The 22,473-nt window shown below is 37.5% G+C and overlaps 1 protein-coding gene across 3 annotated transcripts in view; it reads right to left on the reverse strand.

Annotated features, from left to right (window-relative positions):
- Positions 1 to 10,787: 10,787 nt before the first annotated feature.
- The window catches only part of HOOK1 (hook microtubule tethering protein 1), a 67,197-nt gene continuing 55,511 nt past the window's right edge, over positions 10,788 to 22,473 (reverse strand). For 2 of the 3 annotated variants that reach the window (XM_060139913.1, XM_060139915.1), the window contains 5 exons: positions 22,094 to 22,176; positions 21,376 to 21,476; positions 18,289 to 18,390; positions 16,279 to 16,347; positions 10,788 to 14,491 (listed from right to left, as the gene is read on the reverse strand). In XM_060139913.1, coding sequence (XP_059995896.1) covers positions 14,321 to 14,491; positions 16,279 to 16,347; positions 18,289 to 18,390; positions 21,376 to 21,476; positions 22,094 to 22,176 — 526 coding nt within the window. In that variant the 3' untranslated portion in view covers positions 10,788 to 14,320. The remainder of the gene's footprint in view (positions 14,492 to 16,278; positions 16,348 to 18,288; positions 18,391 to 21,375; positions 21,477 to 22,093; positions 22,177 to 22,473) is intronic. The other variant, XM_060139914.1, reaches the window with a different exon arrangement.

Genomic DNA, 22,473 nt, shown 5'->3' on the forward strand with positions numbered 1-22,473 from the left:
ATGGACTTTTCTTTTCCACCTAGAGAAGTTCCTTTAGCATTTGTTGTATAGCTTGTCTGGTGGCACTGAATTCTCTTAGCTTTTGCTTGACCTTAAGGCTTTTGATTTCTCTGTTGAATCTGAGTGAGAGCCTTGCTGGGTAGAGTATTCTTGGTTGTATTATTTTCATTTTCATCAGTTTAAATATATCATGCCACTCCCTTCTGGCCTGCAGAGTGTCTGCTGAGAAATCAGATGATAACCTTATGGGAGTTCCCTTGTATGTTATTTGTTGCTTTCCCCTTGTTGCTTTTAGTATTTTTTCTTTGTCCTTAATTTTTTTCAATTTGATTAGTATGGGTCTTTGTGCTTTCCTCCTTGGGTATATCCTGTCTGGTATTCTCTGCGCTCCCTGGACTTGGGGAACTGTTTCCTTTCCCATGTTAGGTAAGTTTTCATCTATTATCTCTTCCAATATTTTTTCAGGTCCTTTTTCTGTCTTTTCTCCTTCTGGGACCCCTATAATGCAAATGTTGTTGCATTTAATGTTGTCCCAGCTGTCTCTTCTGTCTTCATTTCTTTTCATTCTTTTTTATTTATCCTGTTCGGTGTCAGTGATTTCCACAATTCTGTCTTCCTGGTCACTTATCCAATCTTCTGCCTCAGTTATTCTGCTATTAATTCCTTCTAGTGTATTTTCCATTTCAGGTAATGTATTGTTCATCTCTGTTTTTTTGTTCTTTAGTTCTTCTAGCTTTTTCTTAAACATTTCCTGTATCTTCTTGCTCTGTACCTCCATTATTTTTCCGAGCTCTTGGATACTCTTTACTGTCATTACTCTGAATTCTTTTTCAGGTAGATTACCTACCTCCACTTCACTTAGGTGTTCTTCTGGGGTTTTATCTTTTTCCTTCATATGCGACATATTCCTCTGCCATCTCATTTTGTCTAACTTTCTGAGATTGTGGTTTCACTTCCACAGGCTGCAGGGTTGTAGTTCTTGCTTCTGCTGTCTGTCCCCTGGTGGATGATGCTGTCTAAGGGGCTTGTGCAAGCTTCCTGGTGGGAGGGTCTGGTACCTGCCCACTGGTGGGTGGAGCTGGGTTTTGTCGCTCTAGTAGGCAGGACTGTGTCATGGGGTATATTTATCAGGCAGCTCTGTGTTCAGGAAGACTTTAAGCAGCCTGTTTGCTGATGGGTGGGGCTGTGTTCCTGCCTTGTTGGTTTTTTTGACTGAGGAGTCCCAGCACTAGAGTCTACAGGCTGTTGGGTGAGGCCAGGTGTTGGTGAGAAAATGGCAGCCTCCGAGAGGGCTCACACCAATGAGTACACCCCAGAGCTACTGCTGCCAGTGTTCTTGTCCCTGCAATGAGCCCCAGCTACCCCCTGCCTCTGTAGAAGATCCTCCAATACTAGCAGGTAAGTCTGGCCTAGTCTTTTATGGAATCACCACTTTTTTCCCTGGATCCTAGTGTGCACGAGACCCTGTGTGTTATTATAATTATTTTATTTATTTATTTATTTATTTTATTTATTTTTTTTGCGGTACACGGGCCTCTCACTGTTGTGGCCTCTCCCATTGTGGAGCACAGGCTCCAGATGCGCAGACTCAGTGGCCATGGCTCACGGGCTCAGCCGCTCTGTGGCATGTGGGATCTTCCCAGACCGGGGCATGAACCCGTGTCCCCTGCATTGGCAGGCGGACTCTCAACCACTGTGCCACCAGGGAAGCCCAATTATTATTTTTAAATTTAATTTATTTATTTTTGGCTGTGTTGTGTTTTTGTTGCTGTGTGCAGGCTTTCTCTAGTTGCAGTGAGCAGGGACTACTCTTCATTGCAGTGTGTTGGCTCCTCACTGCAGTGGCGTCTCTTGCTGTGGAGCACGGGCTCTAGGCAGGCAGGCTTCAGTAGTTGTGGCACGTGGGCTCAGTACCTGTGGCTTGTGGGCTCTAGAGCACAGGATCAGTAGTTGTGGCACATGGTCTTATTTGCTCTGCGGCACATGGGATCTTCCTGGACCAGGGATTGAACCTGTCCTGTGTCCCTTGCATCGGCAGATGGATTCTCAACCACTGTGCCACCAGGGAATTCCCTATAATAATTATTATAATATAATTATTATATATAATTATTCTTCAGTTTGTAGGTTGCCCACCCGGGGGTATGATATTTGATTATATCATGAGTCCACCTCTCCTACCCATCTCATTCTGGTTGCTTCTTTATGTCTTTAGTTGTAGAACATCTTTTCTGATAGGTTCCAGTCTTTTTCATCTGTGGTTGTTCTGCAGTTAGCTGTGATTTTGGTGTGTCCGTGAGAGGAGGTGAGCTCAGGGTCCTTCTACCCTGCCATCATGGCTGCTCTCCCTGAGATCTTTTTTTTTTTTTTTAATGTAGGCATTTATTCTGATAAATTTCCCTCTTAGTACTGCTTTGCTGAATCCCATAGTTTCACTGTGTTTTCATTTTAATTTATCCTGAGATATTTTTAAAATTCTCTTTTTATTTCCCATTTGATCCAATGGTTGTTCAAGAGTATGTTGTTTAATTTCTACATATTTGTAAATTTTCCCATTTTCTTTTTTTTAATAAGAAAAGAGTTTATTTGGGGTATAAATAATTGCAATTCAGAAGGCACAGATTCAGGTAGCCCTGAAAGAGTGTTCTGGGGAAGAGAAATAATCAGGGGCTTATAAAGACAAAAAGCCACGAGGTTGTTAAAAGTTGCCTGGTGAGAATTGTGTTTGTCTCCCATGTGAGTCAGGAAATATTTGTCCTTAAGAATCACAAGTTATTTTAGGGTAGGGGTCTGATAAGTATTTAGGCTGTTCCAAGGTATTTTAGAGTAAGGGTCCAATAAGTATCTTCAGTTTCTGGCAGATATTTTGGATGACATCATCAGGACAGTAAGTGGTCAAAAGGTCAGATCCATCCAGGCTGAGACATATATAAGTCACACATTATTAATGGCCTCCTGGCTCCATTTTAGAGATCCTTTTAGCAACACCAATTCCATTTTTATTTTCCTTCCACAGTCCTTTTTTATCTCTGCCCCATTTTTTATTGTCCCAGCCTAGCCTTCATGGTAAGTCGTTTCAGAGATGTCCAAAAATCAACGTAGAATCCTTTGTTCCCCTGGCATTTTGTTATACCAGCAATGATAATCCCCTGTTTTGGGTTAATCCTATGGTTTCCATCGTTCTCATACCCATGATGGTTGATTGTACTCATTTAAAATCATGCTAACTAAATTCAACCAGGCTTAAATTAGTTAGCAATCTTTTCTTCATTATTTTCCCTAGAGTCTATTGTAAATAATTTTCACATTCCTCAAATTCCTAGTATGTCTTCTACATCAAAACCCAGAAGCTATTTCACTGAAAAGGTTTAAGTCATTAATAAGCTTGATTGACTTCCTCTCTTTTCTAATCTGAAAAGTTTACCTTATTTCCTCCTATACACTTCTTCAATTTTGTCACAAAGAAATACCCTGCTCCCATTTTCAAAACTAATCCCTTCACCTGTCCTAACAACCCCATTTTCACCTGCCTCTTCTCCCTCCTTATTTATAAGGTATCTCTTGAATCTCAAGTAAATTCTTCCCTAATGGCCTGATTCCAAGCTACTTCACTGCCCTAGTTTTACTCTGCCTGAATGGTATTCCTAGGTCTCCCTCACAGGCTTTACTCAATCATTTTGATTCTTAAATGAGGGATTTCTTAGGAGATTTCTTTTGTGTTATCATCTCTCCAAATTCCCCACCTTGGTGTCTTCACATCTAGACACTCTATTTTATGTTCTTCTGCGTAAACTGCCATGGCGTTTACATTGAGCTTTGTTAAGGAAAGCAACTCTGCTACTGTCACCAAACCAGCCTGAACTAGGAGAAATGGAGAGCCTGAAGTACCATCAACATGAGGTAGCTTCATATCTCTCAAACTGTAGGCTGGCCCCACTTTCTGCATAGCTTCAGAAAGCCTGGTTTCAGACCAATACTTTTACAACCAGAGCATAATACTTGATAAAAATCCTCAAATTCTTACTGGTTTATGGTTAACCACAGGGAAAGTCCCATCATGCAGTTAGTTGGAAAAATATTTTACAATAATTATCTAGAGAAGTTCGTTTGAAATGATAATGGCCTAGGTTAGACAATCTTGGAGTATTTTATTAAAAATTCTTGAGGCTAAGATGGTCCTTTAGCTATTCTTGCTTGAAGTTTGTTCCCAGGTGAAAATGCCTTGGGTCACTTCCCAAGAGACCTTGATTGTCCACTTGAGCTGACCAACAATGAGAAGACATCTCATTCTAAAGCTAGTTCCTCAGGAGTCTTCTCTTTCTGTGGAACAAGCCAGGTTTCTGTCCTTCCCCAGTCATCCCTGAGGTCCACTCAACTTCTCATCTTCCAGGAAGCCATTCAGAACCAAGTAAGGTTTTCTTCCTCTTTGGAGAAAATTTCTTAAAAATGGAAGAGTGTGAAGTAAAGGAATAGGGCTCTAAAAGTCAAATGAAAGAACCACAGGCCTCTCTTATGGAATAAGGAATGAATATTCCATAAAAACACTAAATTATATTACAAAAAAAGTGCCATGGCTCTAAGGAAAGAATAGAACTGCTTTCTACCTCTTACCTTCAGCAAGCCTGTTATGTGCCTTTAAGTTTTTCTTCCTTGTAATATTGTAGATGCAGTTAAACAACATGGTTTCTCAGATTTCCTCTAGAGCTAATATAATACATAAATTTACTCAGTAGTAAAATATTCTAATATTATAATGCAATATATATTTTTAAAATCTATTTATTTATTTATTATTTTTGGCTGCATTGGGTCTTCATTGCTCTGCACAGGCTTTCTCTAGTTGCAGCAAGTGGGGCCTACTCTTTGTTGCGGTGCGCGGGCTTCTCATTGTGGTGGCTTCTCTTGTTGTGGAGCACGGTCTCTATGCGAGTGAGCTTCAGTAGTTCTGACAGGCGGACTCAGTAGTTGTGGCTCATGGGCTCTATAGCACAGTCTCAGTAGTTGTGGCGCACAGGCTTAGCTGCTCCACGGCATGTGGAATCTTCCCGGATCAGGGCTCAAACCCATGTCCCCTGCATTGGCAGGCGGATTCGTAACCACTGATCTACCAGGGAAGTCCTGCAGCTTTGATTCCATCTGTCAGGCTGTCTTCAATTCTCTGAACCCCTTGCATTATTCCAGAAAGTCCCAGTTTTGCCATAACATGGAGATTTGATTTCTCTTATGAGCAAAAATCCTGTAAGTAGGAAAATAAGCACCAAATTCCAGCAGAGTCAACTTCACAGAGAGCAAAGGGGTTCAGAAACCACCTTTTTCAGAAAGGAGCTCCAGAGCCCGAACCGGCCGCCATCTCTAGAAAGTTCTCCCCCCACATCCCTCGCCACCGGCCGGCCAATTTTCCCATTTTCTTGATGTTATTGATTTCTAGTTTCATTCTATTGTGGTAAAAAAAAAATAGCTGGTATGACTTAGATCTTAAATTTACTAAGACTTGTTTTGTTAACTAACATGTGATCTATCTTGGAGAATGTTCCATGTGTGCTTGCTGTTGGGTGGAAAGTTCTGTGTGTATCAGTTAGGTCCATTTTGTCTATAGTATTGTTCAAGTCAGCTGTTTCTTTATTGATTTTCTTTCTGGATGTTCTATGCATTATTGAAAGTGAGACTTATTAAAGTCTCCTATTATTATTGTATTTTTATCAATTTCCCCTTTCATATCTGTCAGTATTTCCTTTATGTACTTAGGTGCCCTGTTGTGTGCATATATATATTGCACCCAACAATTGTTCTATCTTCTTGTTGAATTGACTCTTTATCATTACATGATGACATTCTTTGTCTCTAGAGACACTTTTTGAGTTAAAGTCCATTTTGTTTGATATGTTTATAGCCACTTCTGCTTTCTTTGAATTGCTGTAAGAAAGGGATATATTACATTTCTAACATCCCTTCATTTTCCAGCCTGTCCGCTTCTTTCTTGTAGATAGCACATAGTCTTGGTTTTTCATCCATTCATCCACTCTATATCTTTTGACTGGGAAGCTTAATCAACTTACATTTAAAATAATTATTTATAGAAAAGGACTTCCTATTACCATTTTGTTAACTGATTTATTTGTCTTATAGTTCTCTTGTCCTTTTTTTTCCCTCCAACTGTCTTTGTGTTTTGTTGTTGTTGCTATTATTTGTATTGATTCCTTTCTCCTTTTCTTTTGTGTAACTTCTCTAAGTATTCTCTGTGTGGATAACTTGGGGCTTATATAAAATATAGTTGTAACAGTCTATTTAAGGTGATAACAACTCCACTTACAAACAAATCTACACTTTCATCTCTCCTTCCCCATTATATGGTCATGTCACAATATACTTCTATTTATATTGTGTATCCAATAACATGATTTAGTTTTAGTTATTTTTAATACTTTTGTCCTTCAACTTTTTACTAGAATGAAAAATGATTTATCCACCACTGAAATAGTAATATGGAATTCTGTTTTTGTCTGTATATTTACCTTTACTAATGAGTTTCATAATTTCTTAAGCTCTTATGTGGCTGTTTAATATCCTTCAACTTTTGTTTAGCTGAGAAAGTATTTTTCTCCCCTTCATTTTTGAAGGATAGGTTTATCAGGTATAGTATTCATGGTTAGCAGGGTTTGTTTGTTTGTGTCTCAGCATTTTGAGTATATCATGCAACTCCCTTCTAGACAGCAAGATTTCTGATGAAAAATCTGCTTATAGTCTTACAGGGCTTCCCTTGTATGTAACAAGTCACCTTTCTCTTGCTGTTTCAAAATTCTGTCTTTAACTTTTGACAATTTGATTATAATGTGTCTTTTTCATTTTATTTGGTGTCTTTTGTGCTTCAGGGACCTTGGTGGTTATTTCTTTCCCTAGGTTTGGGAAGTTTTCAGCTATTATTTCTTTGTATAAACTTTCTTCCCCTTTCTCTCCTCTCCTCCTGGGACTCTCGTAATGAATATTCTATAAGTCCTTTAAGCTATGTTCTTTCTTTCTTTTTTTTTTTTGCCCCTCTGATTGCCAGTGGCCTTTTAGTTTGTCAGTGCTTTCTTCTGCTTGATCTATTCTGTTCTGAAGCCCATTTAAATTTTTTTCAGTTCAGTTATTGTATTCTTCAGCTCTGTGATTTCTGCTTGGTACTTTTAAAAATTTCCTCTGTTGACATTCTCACTTTGTTCATGCTTTGCTCTCCTGACCTAGGTGAGGATCTTTATGACCATTATTCTGAGTTCCCTGTCAGGAAAATCACAGATCTCCATTTTATTAGGGTCAGTTTCTGGAGACTTATCTTGTTCTTTTATTCGGAACATATTTCCTTCTTTCTTCATTTCCCTTGACTCTCTACGTTGGTGTCTGCACATTAGATAAAACACCCACCTCTCTCTGTCTTCTTGGACTGGCCTCATAGTATAGGAAATAAACCTCACCAATCATCCTGGCCAGAGATTCTGGGTGCCTCTCAAACCTCTGTGCCTGTCCAAACTGCCATCTTTGTTCTTAGTGTCCCCCAGGAGAATAAAGTATGCCAAGTCCTCAGTGACTCAAGAAGGCAAGAAAGAAGCCAGTAGCTCAAAGCCAGTAGCTGTTAAGCTAGAAAAGTTGGGGCACTAGATGAGTAAACCAATTCCTTCTCTCCTTAGTGAGAAGTTGGAAGCTGGAGTTTATCACTCACTTGCTCTGCAATGAACTTGGGAGAGGAACTGTGGCAAATTTCTACACCCTCATTCAGACCAACCACCCTTTCGAATGGCCTGCTTTGCTCTCTGTTGCCCCCAGGGTCTTAGCAAATGTTGGGTCATGTTAGGTCTCATAGACATGTGGGTTAGAAGCCAGTCGCTTGGGTAGCAGCTGGAAAGTGGGGGGCTTGATGTGAAGTCCACCTCCTTCTAGAGAGAAGCTGAGGACTTGATTTTATCACTGTAGCAGGCTGAGGGTAGGAGCTGCAGGAAGTGTCTGCACACCTGTTCAGACTCCCAAGAGACTAGTCATTGCCTGTCCTGTCAGCTCCCAGAGACAGGCAAGTTAGATGCCAGACCCTCAGGCAGCAGCTGGAAAAGTCAGAGCACTAGTTTGCAGTCTAACCTTTTCTAAAGAGATGCTGAGAGCTGGGTTTTATTGGAGTGAGCTAAGAGGAGGGGGAGGAGTCATGGGGAGAGCATGCAGGGACATTAAAAATTGTTGCTTTCTCTGTAGACCCTGGGGGAGAAGTACAGGCTGGGCCCCATCACCTCCCAGAGACAGGCAAGTTAGACCCTCCGATAGCAGCTGGAAAAATCACGACACGTGTAGTTCAACTCCTTCCAGGGAGAAGCTGGAAGCTTGTTTTTTTCACTGGAGTGAGCTAAGGGGAAAAGCCACAGGAAATGCCCACATGCCCACTTAAGCTCTGAGAGGACTAATAATTGCCTACCCCATTATCTACCAGATGCAGGCTAGTTAGAAGGCAAATCCTCAGGCAGCAGCTGGAAAAGTCACTGCCAGATGTGCAGTCAAACCCTTTCCAGGGAGCAGCTGGGAGCTGAACTTTATTGCCTGCTCACTCAGCTCCTAGCCAAGGGGAACGAGCTGGGCAAGTGCTTGTACAAGTTCAAAACTGCCTCATAGTTCCTTGAGGTCCCAGAGAACTAGCAAATGCCAGGACCTATCAGCTTCCAGAGATGGGTGAGTTAGAAGCTAGTCCTTCAGGTAGCAGCCATAAAAATTGTGATGCTAGATGTTTGGCCCAAAGCCTTCACTCCTCAGGTTGAAGGTAGTTGAGGGTTTCCTCCCATTTGCCAATTGCATGGCACATTGCTGGGGTGGGGTTTATGGTGAGAGGGTATCAGCGTTTCCTACCTTTTTCAATGTGGGTATTTTCTTAGTCACCCAGTGTGTAGGAGTCTTTCTAGTTTCTGGATTTTTCTCAGAAGTACTGATACATGTGAAGCAGTTTATTGAGTCTATGGGTGGAAGATCTTTTGCCTATTCAGATATTCCTTCCAATGCACCCCCTGATCTCTTCAGAGCATCTTGAGACTGGATTTCTAAAGAAAACATTGTGTGCATCAGCAATTCTAATGCAGCTAGTACACATTTACTAACTGTGTAGAAGATACTGTGCTGAGTGTTGTGAGGGAAGCAGAGATGAACCAAATAAGGCCGGTGACCTCAAGAAACAGTGTAGCAAGACAGACACATTAAAAAAAAAACAAAGGTAGATCACATTAAGGTCGCTAAGACAAAGACTTTGAAAGTTTTAGAAAAATGTATCTCATCTTTTTTGAGAAATCCCGGAAGAATTTATGGAAGAGGGGAATGTTTGAGTTGAAGCAAGAGGCAAGAGGTCTAACTTGCAACTTTTAACCACTTACTGATAGCAAGTTGCTGCAGCCCAGGTGGGCAAGGGAATGGAGCACGTCACCATCAAAACCATAGCCAGATTAAGGATCCAACTGTAGCTCTATCCCTGAGCATGTCACTGTGTGCAGGGTGATGCCTGAAAGTTTCACTTCACTACATTTGTTATCCCCTATAATATGGAACTTCAGAGAGCTGTAGAATGTGTACATTTAATTTAGACATCTAGAGTAGAGCTGTCCAATAGAATTTTCTGTGATGATAGAGATGTTCTTAATCTGCACTGTCCAATAACAGAGCCACTAGCCATATGTGGCTAGAAGGAGGAAATAAAATCTAAATTTGTTTTAATAACCAGTGTGGCTAACACCCATCACATTGGTCAGTACAGGGCTAGAACTTTGGGTTGTTCTTAGTGAACTAGTCACAAAATAATGTATGGCCAGCATTTATTGTATAGTTCAGAAAGTCAAATTAGTAGAATCATGGTCTTTTGGGATCATGTTGATCTACCTAGAGTGAGATAGGACTTCACTTCTGTCTCCATCATCTTTCCATAACTGACACATTAACTAACTTCATGTGATTAAACAAATATTTATTGAGCATCCATTAACATGAACAGAATTAAACCTTTCCAAGACATGTTCCAAGAACATGAAACACCTGCACTTTTCTAAAAACTTCACAACTCATTTTGAAAAACCTGTGTAAGATTCGGAAATGGGGTACTGGAAGAAAGAAACCTCCAAATAAAGCAGCTTTAAAAATTGCTTAACTAAGAGAAATCTGGGTTGGAAGTCCACAGCTGATATGACTAAATGGTGATTTCAGGATACAAGTGCCTTCTTCCTTATTGTTCCACTAGGGTTGCCCTCAGGCACATGGCATTCCAGATGGGGAGGGCGAAGAGCTAGGGAAAGTAGCCCATTCTTTTAACAGGCACACATCACTATTATTCACATCTTTGGCCAGAACTTGGTTAAATGGCCCCACCTAGTTACAAGGGAATCTGGCAAGTAGTTAATCTAACTCCCCCACCCCATGGTAAATATAACAAGCTGAAGTATGGGGTTCTATTGCTAAAGGAAGAAGGGGAGAAAGAATGGATATAGTCGTAGTCTTTGCCAAAAAAACACAAAAAAACCCCAGAAATATTCTGGATTCCATGATAATGCAAATTGGAGATATAAAAGAGCACACCAAAAATATCATTTTTACACATCATTCACCACACACACACACACACACACACACACACACACACACACACAAATACAAATGAAAAAATTAGAATTATTTTTTCTTTACCAATCTAAATATTTAAGTCCTTTATTTAAAGCAACAAATGTGCACTTGTACCCACTAAAAATTCATCATATCAGACACAGAATCGGAAAGTTTATTTACTTTAAAACATTTGACAAGTATTGTTATTGGACAATCATTTATTTAAAATAATATACTAAATACAAAAATAAATCAAGTATTGCTTCTATTTTTCAAGTGTCAAAGTCTTTGCCATAGAAAATAGAAAGAACCTTTTATAAACTAAAAATTACATTTAAGCTCCATCAAGTTTAATAACTGCACACGATTTCCTTTTATGTTTGTGCTTTACAAATTTCCAAACTACTTCTTTGCAAGGTACAGGTTCACAACAAGAATGTATGCATACAACCATATACACACATTTTTACATAGGAATGTTTCTCATTAAATATACATAGAGAGAACCTAAAACAGATAGTACTGTGGCCTAAAAGCCAACCCACTGGGCCACATGTGCCACTATACAGCAACAGGTGTAGATGCAGAAGCATTATTTGACAATTCAAATGAGCGCTCCAGTTATCAAAGACGATGACATCTGAGTAAGGGCTACTCAGTTTAATGTTTCTAGACAAGACATTAGTTCTTAATCTATATTAAATCATTAGTTCAGCCTTATTCATTAAAAAAAATAGAGTGAACTTCAAATATTTCACAATACATTAAGTTAAGCTGAGGATAAACATCGTTGTCATATGTATACACACTTTTATTTTAAAAAGGTAAAGGAATACTTATTAATCTTAGAGCAAATACTCAAAATTAAAGATCATTCCCACATTGGTCTGTGGTTTTACTTTATAATCACTGGGACATTCAATTCCTTATCAATCAGAGAGATAAATGCTGAATTTCTCTTCCCTGGTATATGCACTCAAGCCTCACAGCACAGACATGTATAATCATGGTTCAAGATGAATATTTATAATGCTTTACCACCCACAGGGTGTCAATCTCACTACACTAACCAGATGTGGAAAAGACTCTCACTTCTGATCAGTTCCTGAATTTCCATATGATTAATCACAATAATACAGAACTTTAAATTACATTAGTAATTTATTAGTATAAATACATATTGAGCATTTTAAATTCTACCAACTAGAAAAGTGCTAAATCACAAAATTTGCTTTTTCTCTATTTAGGAAAAAGAATCTAGCCTTACATCCTTATTCAGAAATTGCATGAATTTTTCAGAAATTCCAAATATAATGATTGAAAATTTATAAGCAATTGAACTGTGAAAATACTAATTTATTGAAATTGATGTTTTACAATAAATTTCATTAAAAGGGAGCTTGAAGAGCTTGTGAAATCTCAATTATAAGCAAGTAGTAAACACCAAAGGAGCAGATATCTTACATTGACCAAAATGTACCAAAATGCTATAATATTTAGAAAATTTTAATTAGCATGCTAAAATATTTTCAAAAGCTTATTTCATTTCACTAAAAGCCACAGGCAAGCAGAGACTACAATAATACAGAAAAATGAAATCCAACAATATAATTGTACCAGTAAAGAACACCAAAATCTAAGAGGTAGTCAAAAGAAGTAACCCTGATAAAATATCCTGACAGATGCTCCCTAATCTCAGAGACCCAAATATAGTATGAAATTCTTATATTTTCAGTGATTAGAAAACATTTATTGGTATAGAATATAAAAACCAAGTATCTAAATGAATAATACTGTAAATGGAACAATATTCATATTTGCAAAAAAAAAAAAAGCTAAGAATAAAATCTAGAACAGATGTCTACAGCCTGCAGGCCAAATCTGGCCTACTGCCAGTTTCTGCAAACAAAGTTTTACTGAAATATAACTACACCCATTTAATTTACATATTGTATATGGCTCCTGATTTTATACTTACAGCTGAGTCGAGTACTTGCGATAGATCATATGGCCCACAAAACCTAAAATACTTACTAAAACATTGACCATCTGTCCCTTTACAGAAAGTTTGCTGACCCGTGGTCTAGACATATGCTGATAGGTATGTAGTTCTGAATAGCACTGGAAAGATTATGTCACAACATAAGGTATTCAACCATAAGGAATGTAAGATACTAGTTACATCATAATTCAATTATTTTTCATATCTGAAATCGTCCTAACATTTTTTTTTTCATTTTTGTGGTCTAACATCAATGAGTGTTTCCAAGTTATTATAAAAGATTTAGTACTACACTGTCCAAGAAGTTTCTGCAATGATGAAAGTATTTTATATCTGCACTGTCCAGTACTGTAGCCACTAGCCACATATGGCTATCGAGCATCTGAAATGTGGCTAGTGCAACCAAAGAACTGAATTTTTAATTTTAATTAAATTGCCAATGTGACTTTTGGCTACATTATTGGACAGCACAGATTTAACTCAACTAAATTAAAATTCCAAAGTGTGACTCTTAAAAATGACCAAAAATAATAGAGTAATGCCTTTGAAAAAAGGAGCTCTGGGCAGAAATGAACTGAATACCATAAACTCAACCCAAGACAAATTCCTTAATTAGTAAGCAAGATAAAAGTGATTCCAGGGCTTCCCTGGTGGCGCAGTGGTTGAGAGTCTGCCTGCCGATGCAGGGGACACGGGTTCGTGCACGCCGGTCCGGGAAGATCCCACATGCCGCGGAGCGGCTGGGCCCATGAGCCTGAGCTTCCTGAGCCTGTGCTCCGCAATGGGAAAGGCCACAACAATGAGAGGCCCGCGTACAGCAAAAAAAAAAAAAAAAAAAAAGTGATTCCAAATTGTTCCTCTACTTCACTATCTCTTTTCAGTGAAGAGGCAAAACTACTATTGCATCTTTTTTTTTTAGCAGAAACCCTGATAATTTTATGCTTAAAAGTAATAATAATTGTAATCTTCATTAATTATATTAAAATAGTGTGGGCATTTCACACGAAGTATATTTTTTAGCTTGCTTCCCATCAGAAAGTCATCTCTTAAAGTCAGTTCATTTCTATACCTTTAACATTTCAACCATGCTGTACAGAAGCCTTAGTTTATAGTAGGTACATATGAGAACTGTGACCTCTTCTAAATCTACAAAATTGCCAAGTAGTCACTTCTACTATGGAGAAGTCATTTTAATAGTCCAATCTTCCAAATGTTATATCTTCCATTACATTATAAAATATACCCATTCAGCGACAGAATTAGAGGACAGAGGTAACGCCTTGTGTAGGTCGAGTCAAAAAATATAACTCTTGTATAGTTCTCCACGTGCCTACCTCACAACTATTTTTTTCACAACTATTTTTATACCAAAACACTAAAATAGATGTATTTTTAGATTACATATTACCGATTACACGTTGCAAATTAGTTACTGGTCCAACCGAAAACATTAAACTAAAATATACAAAGTCAATTTGAAATAATATAATACTCTCAAAAGACAAATGTTTGAGATTTTTGCCTTATTATATCTTCCATTTATTCACACATGCTTCCCCAGATAGCTAATTTCACATTCTGTTTTCAAAATCAGCTGGCAAGACTAATTTTATGCATTTTGATTTTAAAATAGCTGATCTCCAGAATCATACACTTCTTTTCCAACCTGGTAGTTAGTTGAAAGATACAAAATATTTTAAGGGCACTTCTGTTTATGTGTTCTTTTGCAGTTTAATCAGATGTCGTAGCAGGAACTTTAACAGAGAGATTTCTTCTGGTGCTGGTGATGTGCCGCTGCTGTGCTAGGAAAGACCGGGCAGGAGCACAAGCCCCCGTGTCTCTGTAAGCACCACTGCCGCTCACGAGTCTAGATTCCATCCCTAATTTCTGGAATGCTAGACTCTGAACAAAAATAAACAAATAACATGACTATGTAGAGTTTGCAAAGTGCTTTCCACATATACAAAGTCATTTAATCCTCAAAACAATTCTATATAGCTGGTGTCTTCCTCATTGTTATAGAAAAATTAAGGGTTCAGGAGCTACACTCCACGTGATAATGCCAGTAAGAAAGGGGAAAACAAAGGCATAAATCCCTGTTTCTCTATTTTGACCCATTAAATTTGAAATTGTTAAAAACAGTAGCTTAAAATAATGCTCCAGAATTAAGCTTAATTATAACAATAGAAAAAAGTCCCAAGGCAAATTTTTGTGTTGGGGCCATTACTCCAGCCATTATGAGCAGACACAGCACAAGAGAAAAGCTTAGGATCAATGGTTCTTGAAGTGTGGTCCCTGGATTAACGTTTGCACAACTGGGAATTTAAAAGTGCAAATTATACCTGTGGATTCTACCCAGACCTACTGAATAAAAAACTCTGCAGGTAAGTCCAATAGTTTGTGTTTTAACAAGTCTTCTGTTGAATGCTAAAGTTTGAGAATCACAGAATAGTTCAAATTTACTATGGTCTAGCTATATATCAGTACATGACAAATTACTGTAGTTGTGGCTATTGGGTTTCTTACTAAGGGAAGACGTCACTACTCCTCTCTCACTAGATCACATAAAGCGATTTTACTGAACTTAGCTTCACTGGTAACTAGTACAATAGACAACAATATTGTAAATGCTCAAAAAATATGGGTTGAAAAATGATTAAATAATGCATTATTTGGCTCTAATATCTTTGATGATTTATGTATCAAGAGGCCACAGAACAACAAGGAAAATAATACATTGTCCCTAATCTTAACCAGGATGGCTAACCCATGAAGGAAGGTTCTGGGGACAACTCACACAATCTCCTTCAAGGTCTTGCTAAATTAAGCCAGATTTCACCAAACAGAGAAGGGAGGGAGAAAACACAGACAAAAAGTATGATGACATGAAAGAAAAAGGCATGTTTGAGGATGGAGAACCAGTTCTTCATGGTGAAGCACAGGCTTCACATGTGGAGAGTCTATAAACTGATATTCTCTCATACTAAATAAATGGCAGCTAAGGTAGATAATGGCTGTGTTATTATCTATGCTAGCTGATTAGGATACTCAAAAGAACCATATACATCAGGAAACGCTACTCTTGAAAACATCCCACCATACTAAGGATGACAAAATAAAATATACCCAATTATTTTATACTATTTTCTCTGTTAGGACAGATAGACAATTCTTAAAGAGCAGTCTCTGGATTAAAAAAAAGAAAATACAACAAAGGATACACTGAGAGGCTTTAGGAATGTTAAAATACATGCTGAGTACTAGAAGCAATTAATTTTGCATTATACAGATATTCGTATTTCTACAGAAACACTTTATGAAGCACAAATTAAATGTTTTAACTCAAATAAGGCGATTCTAAAAATGTTTAAGAACTGTATGAGTGCTTCATGTGCATTAACTTAAAGGTTCGTGAGTCATGAAATCAATTTAGTGGTTTTCAAAATCAACTAAAAATATTAAAATATAAAGTAAATTTGGATTATGATCAACATTAAAAAAAAACGAGAGAATATAATAGAAAACACCTGAGTGCAACACACACAGTCAAGGTAACTTTGTTCAGTTATACATAAACATGAACACATACTAATTTGTAGTATAAAGTATATTTCCTTCTGTGGTTCATGGTCAAAATGTTTGATAAACACTGTTCTAAACATCGATTCACTGGCTAAATTTCAACTCACCTTATTATACCAGGCAGAAACAATGAGTTTTTCTTCATAATCACGGAATTTTGCTACTTTACATTCACTCTGGAAAAAGATATGAGGACTATTAAAATCCCAGAAACAAACCCAAATTACTGCAAATGGAATATTTTTTTCACTATGCCCATGATCAAGAGAATGTGAAGAATGCATTGTGAGGCACAGAAAGTATACAAATTGTAAAGCTGAATCATGGGAAATGCATGCCCAGCACCTTTAGGAAAGAGTAAGATTGTGACTAATAAATCTTTATTTTAGGAATTGTACTGGTAGAACAGATATTAAACAATAACAAACAAGAAACGAGTGATTCTTATGCTACTGTCCCCTATATCTAGAGAAAAAAGTAACAACTGGCTTAGGTGACAAAACAAAGCTGCACCTGCGGAGAGTCGAAACTAAGGAGAAAAAGGATGTAGGGAAAAATACCCCAGAAAATCCTTTAAAATTTCCTGTAAAGCTTAGCAAGAATTGTTCTGTCTCAGTCCTTGGTGACTGTATGCTACACTGCCCAGGGCCCTATCTGCGTGCCACCCTAGAGACTGACGTTCATTTCTTAATTACTCTAATACAGTTGATTTTGTACATGTTGTGGAGCGCCAGATATAGCTGGCATCTAAAACATATGAATGTTCCTACAGCAAGATGCTCATGGTACGAAAAGCATACAGGAAACAAAGGAGGTAAGATGCCCATCTTCTCGCTCACATCCACTCCAGACAGACTGCCCGAGAAGGATGCAGACAGAATAACCTCTGCTATAAACATTAGTTTTCTCCTTTTTACTGTTTGCAGTGTGTGTACAGATAACCACACATAAATTAAAGGCCCATATGCTGTGACTTAACTGAAGATTTTCCTCACAGCCCTATATTAGAGGCACCATTTTGTCATCACACTTGTAAAGGAGCTACATTTCAAGTATCAACACTGGTGCACATTCTCATTGACTTTCACTGAGAAGTGACTATTCAAAGCAACTTAGAGTTCATAGATTATTCAGTTCAAGTCCCATTATTTTACAGATGAGGAGACTGAGGACCAGAGAGGAGTGACAACTTTAAGACAAGTTAACAGTAAAGCTGTAACCTTGGCTTCTGATTGATGTGATATTTAATGCCGTGGGGGTACAGAGATATGATACAGCCTCTGCCCTCACGACACTCTGACACATGCCATAAAGAAAAATGCTATTGTGGGATGAATTCATGAGTTCAAAGTACATGGAGTCACTATAAAGAGACAACTAACTTTGCCTAAGATATACAAGGAGAGCTTTATAAATGGGAAATACTGGAGCTGGATCCTGAAGAATGAATAGTATTTCTTCAGAGAGACACTTCTACCCAGTGATTTTTTACAACACTTGACATGGCCTGGACAAGCACTTGCAGCAAGTGCACCATAAGGCTGGTGTGTACTCTGTACATTAAAGTCTTTAAAGCTTTAAATAAATTACTTCCACCACAGTCTCTATCTACTGGCTCAGAAATAATATGAGTAAATGAATATAGTGTATTTCCCTGAAATAATATGAAGAAAATGGTAAATGAATATAGTGTATTTCCCTGAAACATAACCTTCCTAGTTGATTTCTTGGGAGAAGAAAAGTAAAAGAAGAATCTGGTTAACTGAGTGTAGTACCTTTTTAAAAAGGTGAGCTTTGTGTTTTTTTTTTTAAATGAACTCTCATCCACATAATATTAAAAGGAGCATGATGGCAGGACTCTACTAGAAAGAAGGGCTATCTATATGATTGGCTGATACAGAGGGAGAGACATACAATGGAGCAAGACACATGAGCTTGTAGAGGCCCATCTTGTGGGCTTGTGAGATGCTTTGTAATAAGCATACTGAGTGCTAAAACATGACACTCCTAACTTCTAAATTCTTGTGAAATTTGATCATTAATGGCAAATACTGACAGCAGTTAATTATACATTGACAGAATAATTAAGAGGAGATATATGAATATGGAAGTTTTACCTCCAGAATCTCAATTCTTCTCTCTTTCTCTGCCAACTGCTTTCTAAGTAGCATTATTTCAGCTGATGCTGGATTTAATTTGGGGTCTAAAGTTTTTATTACCTGTTTAAAGGAAAAAAACAAATCTCTTACATTCACTTTATCTTGTCAAATACTGAAATAAGAACACAGTGTGTAACATCTGTGTAAAGTGGAACATTATCCAGAAAGTGATCCAGGAGCTAACTATAACTTGTTTCACATTCTAATTTGAGTAACAAAAATAACATTCTACAGACTAGAAATGCTGTAAAAATTCAGTACAAAAATGGGACGATACCCATCCCCAAATCAAATATCCTTCTCCAGGCTCAGTACTCAGAAATAGTTACTTAGCCTTATCAAGCTTTGAGCACTGAGGTCTTGAAATAACCCTTTTCTACCTTTAACTTGAATCAGATAAATTAAAACATTTTTTAATTAATTAAAATGAATTCAGTAGTTATATGGGAACTTGCTAACTGTACAAAGTAGGAGTAACTAACACAAAAAAAATTCTTAGCAACAATCTTTTACTACCATTATCTAGTTAGATGTAATTCAATATATAAGATAAATATAATAGACATTGATGATTTTGTCTGCAAATTCTAGAGTATTCAGTCATATCCATGTAAATTACCAAATGTGAGCAAAAACAAAGTTTGATCAGAATGTTGTTCAGAGACTGAACTAAACTATGTAGTCAGCAGTACGGTAGCAAATCAACTCAGAAATACTAGGTATAAATTACAAGCAAAACAAGTTTCCAATAATAAGGTCATCTGTATCACCTAATTACAAATCTATTTTAAAAGATTTAAAATTTAATGACAAGAAAATTTCATCTATGTTTATAGAGGTAAAGAAAAAAGACTAGAAAGTAATATCCCTAAACATTACTGTGGTTCATTCAAAACGATTCACTGCTAAACGTGGCAGGCACTGTGGCAGATGGGGCTGCAGCAGTTTGCCAGAGTCAGGGCAACTGACTCTTACGAAGTACCTCCCCTTATGAAGTACACATTGTAAAAGCAGACACATTAGTTTTTAAATCATAATTACAAAGAACACATAAAAATTGGTTGCCTCTAAGTGATAGAAAGTATGGTTGTGACTTTTCTATATTTTCTGAGCTTTCTATCATGTACATATGTTACTATTTTAACCTCTCCCCTGAAATAGTGTAAGGGTAAAAAATGAAATCATGTTTACCAAAAAAGCAACTATTTTTTAAATGATAATATTTGATGATGGCAAGAATACAGTATTCATTGTCATTGCTTTGTCCAATTAGCTATAATACTTTTAGAATATCATGTAGAAATACATGTTAAGCATCTTAAAAATGTTCTTATCCTTTGACCCAATAACTTTGATGCATTAACCTAGGAACAAGATTAACATAATAAACCAAAATAAGGGGAAACTTTCTGTATAAATATGTTTCCTGTAGCCTTATTTCTAGGAGCGAAAAAGACATGGAAACAAACTATTTCCAACAATAGGATGTTGACTAAGTAAACAATGATATATCTACTCAACTGAATGATTATGTAGCTAACTCTTTAATTTTGCAGTCTGCTCCAGACACAAGTGTATTGTTTGCTGCTGTATTCCCAGTGCTTACCATAACAGGTGCTCGATAAATATGAAGCTATATTTATATAACATGAGGACATTAAGTTTAAAAATACAAATCGCACGATCAAAATCATACGTGATACGATCATACAAATTGGGTGTGTGGGTGTGTTACGGTAAACAATCACAGAGATAATAGGCACTGAAAACAATGCACTGTTAACAGCAGTTGTCTCTGGGAACCTTTCAATAAATTTTCTACTGAAAGCATTTACACATTTGTAACAGAGACACTGAAGGTGGCAGACTGCCCAGATGTTTAGTAAGTCGGCCTCCTGAAGTTGGGTGCAGCCACCTGCCTGAGTTCTGCCCACTGAAATGCGAGGGAAGAGATTTATGCCTGATCCATTACATATGTCCCATACGATCTTGGCTTGTCTTCCCTCCTCTGTAGCTGGACAATGTCGAGTGAATCTGAGAACCCCTTAGTGAAGAATGCTGACCCTTCGACAGTTGGGGGCTCTGAATGACTGCATAGAGTACGGCCCCTCCCACACTGACGACTGAACTTCGTGTGATCAAGAAGGGAACTTCTGGGCTTCCCTGGTGGCACAGTGGTTGAGAGTCCGCCTGCCGATGCAGGGGACATGGGTTCATGCCCCGGTCCGGGAAGATCCCACATGGCGCAGAGCGGCTGGGCCCGTAAGCTATGGCCGCTGAGCCTGCGCGTCCAGAGCCTGTGCTCCGTCCACAACGGGAGAGGCCACAGCAGTGAGAGTGCCGCAAAAAAAAAAAAAAGAAAGAAGGGAACTTTTATCTTGCTAAGCCTTGAGATCTTGGGGCGTACCTGTTGCTGCAGGTACTATTTACACCTTAATAAATAAAAAACTTAAACATAACAAGGGAAGACATGTTAGCAGTATTTTAAGGCTCTGTCATAAAATTCTCTTCTTTTATTCAGTAACTAGAAAAGGGCACATTAACATTCTTTGAGAATACTTACAGTTAATTAGGAAAATATATTCATGGAAATAAAAGATTTTATGAGAACAGTACTTACAGATATTTAAGAAAAAGTATGAAATAAGGAAAAGAATAATTAGTCTGGTGAACATTTAGACATTAACTGTCTAATACAGACAATGCTAAAACAATTTAAACAAGTTTGCAAAGCTCAATTTTCACAAAGGCAAATGTTCACTGTAAGAGCTAAAGATTACATACCTTACAGTAGTCATTTTCTCTATATGAGGTCACTACAATCAATATTTAACTGTCCCTATGAAGCCATGCGTAGTATTTTCTGATGCTGATGAGTGAGAGGGAAAGAACATGAGGACTGAGGTGGAGACGCACCAGGAACCTGACTAGCAAGGCAGGGTAGTGGGGAGCAAAGCGATGTGACATAGATCCAAGAAGAGGTGGGATAGGCCCAATTAGAACCCAACTCACAAAGGCTAAAACCCTGAAAGATAAGCCACTCACATTTCTTGCTTTCTCTAAGTACATTTTGTATCTTTCCTCCATTGCTTTCATATCTTCATCTTTCTTCTGAAGAGCAGCTTCAAGTTCGTTGATCTTTTGTACTGTTATTGAAAAGAAAATGAAATGAGCAATTTAAAGTACTCCCTCCTCACATAAAAAAAATTATATTTTCTAAAGACTGATAATGAGAACTTAGAAGAGAAACATTTTATTTCTTCTTTGTAGTCAATTCTGATCTAAAACTTTTGAACTACACCCAATACATCCCTGATCATTTTGTATTATTTTTTCTTAAAAAATATCTCTAATCTGCTTTACTGAGTTATTTTTCTCCCTTCTATCAAGTATTTCATTGAGCAAATACACCTTACAATGTAAGCACAACCATCACAAAATAAAGCATTCTTTCTACATGTTTGAAGTTCATTTTAATCTGATTATAAATTATTTTATTTACACTTCCATAGTATTAATTTTATTATATTTTACAATGTTTGATACTCCTATATATCAGGTCATTTTATTAGATTTACCTTTTTTTTTGCTTTAGGATATGATCATTTATTAATTACTTAAATCACTAAAAATTATTATGATTCTTATTTGCAATGTACGTATCTGCATTGCCTGAAGACTTATATACACAGTTCTTGCATCCTTCAACTAAAAAAGTCAAGTCTTTACATAACGTCTGATCCAGATTTTTACAAATACCTACCATTCTGGTTTACATCTGGCTGGAGGTCTTCAATGAGCTCTTGTTTCTTCTGTAATTCTTCATGGACCTCCGTTAGTTTTTCCCTAAGTAGTGGAAAGAGCATGGAGCTTTGGAGCCAAACAGACCTAAGAATGAAAACTGGTTTCTGCCACATAACATTTGTGGACTGTAGGAAAGTCACTTTCTGATCCTCAGTTTCTTCATCTGTGAAATGGGAATAATACCTGCCAAATATTCTAGGGGTTGGTTATGAGGATGTAAACTGCCTGACACATGGTGGGTGCCAAAAATTTTACAGTTTTCCCCTGGCCACCCTTACTTCCTAAGAAAGTTAAATATTTTATAGGTTAAACATCCCACACTTCCACATTATCTAGTTC

The sequence above is a fragment of the Lagenorhynchus albirostris genome, chromosome 2 (genome assembly GCF_949774975.1).
Source record: "Lagenorhynchus albirostris chromosome 2, mLagAlb1.1, whole genome shotgun sequence".
NCBI classification, from domain to species: Eukaryota; Metazoa; Chordata; class Mammalia; order Artiodactyla; family Delphinidae; genus Lagenorhynchus; species Lagenorhynchus albirostris.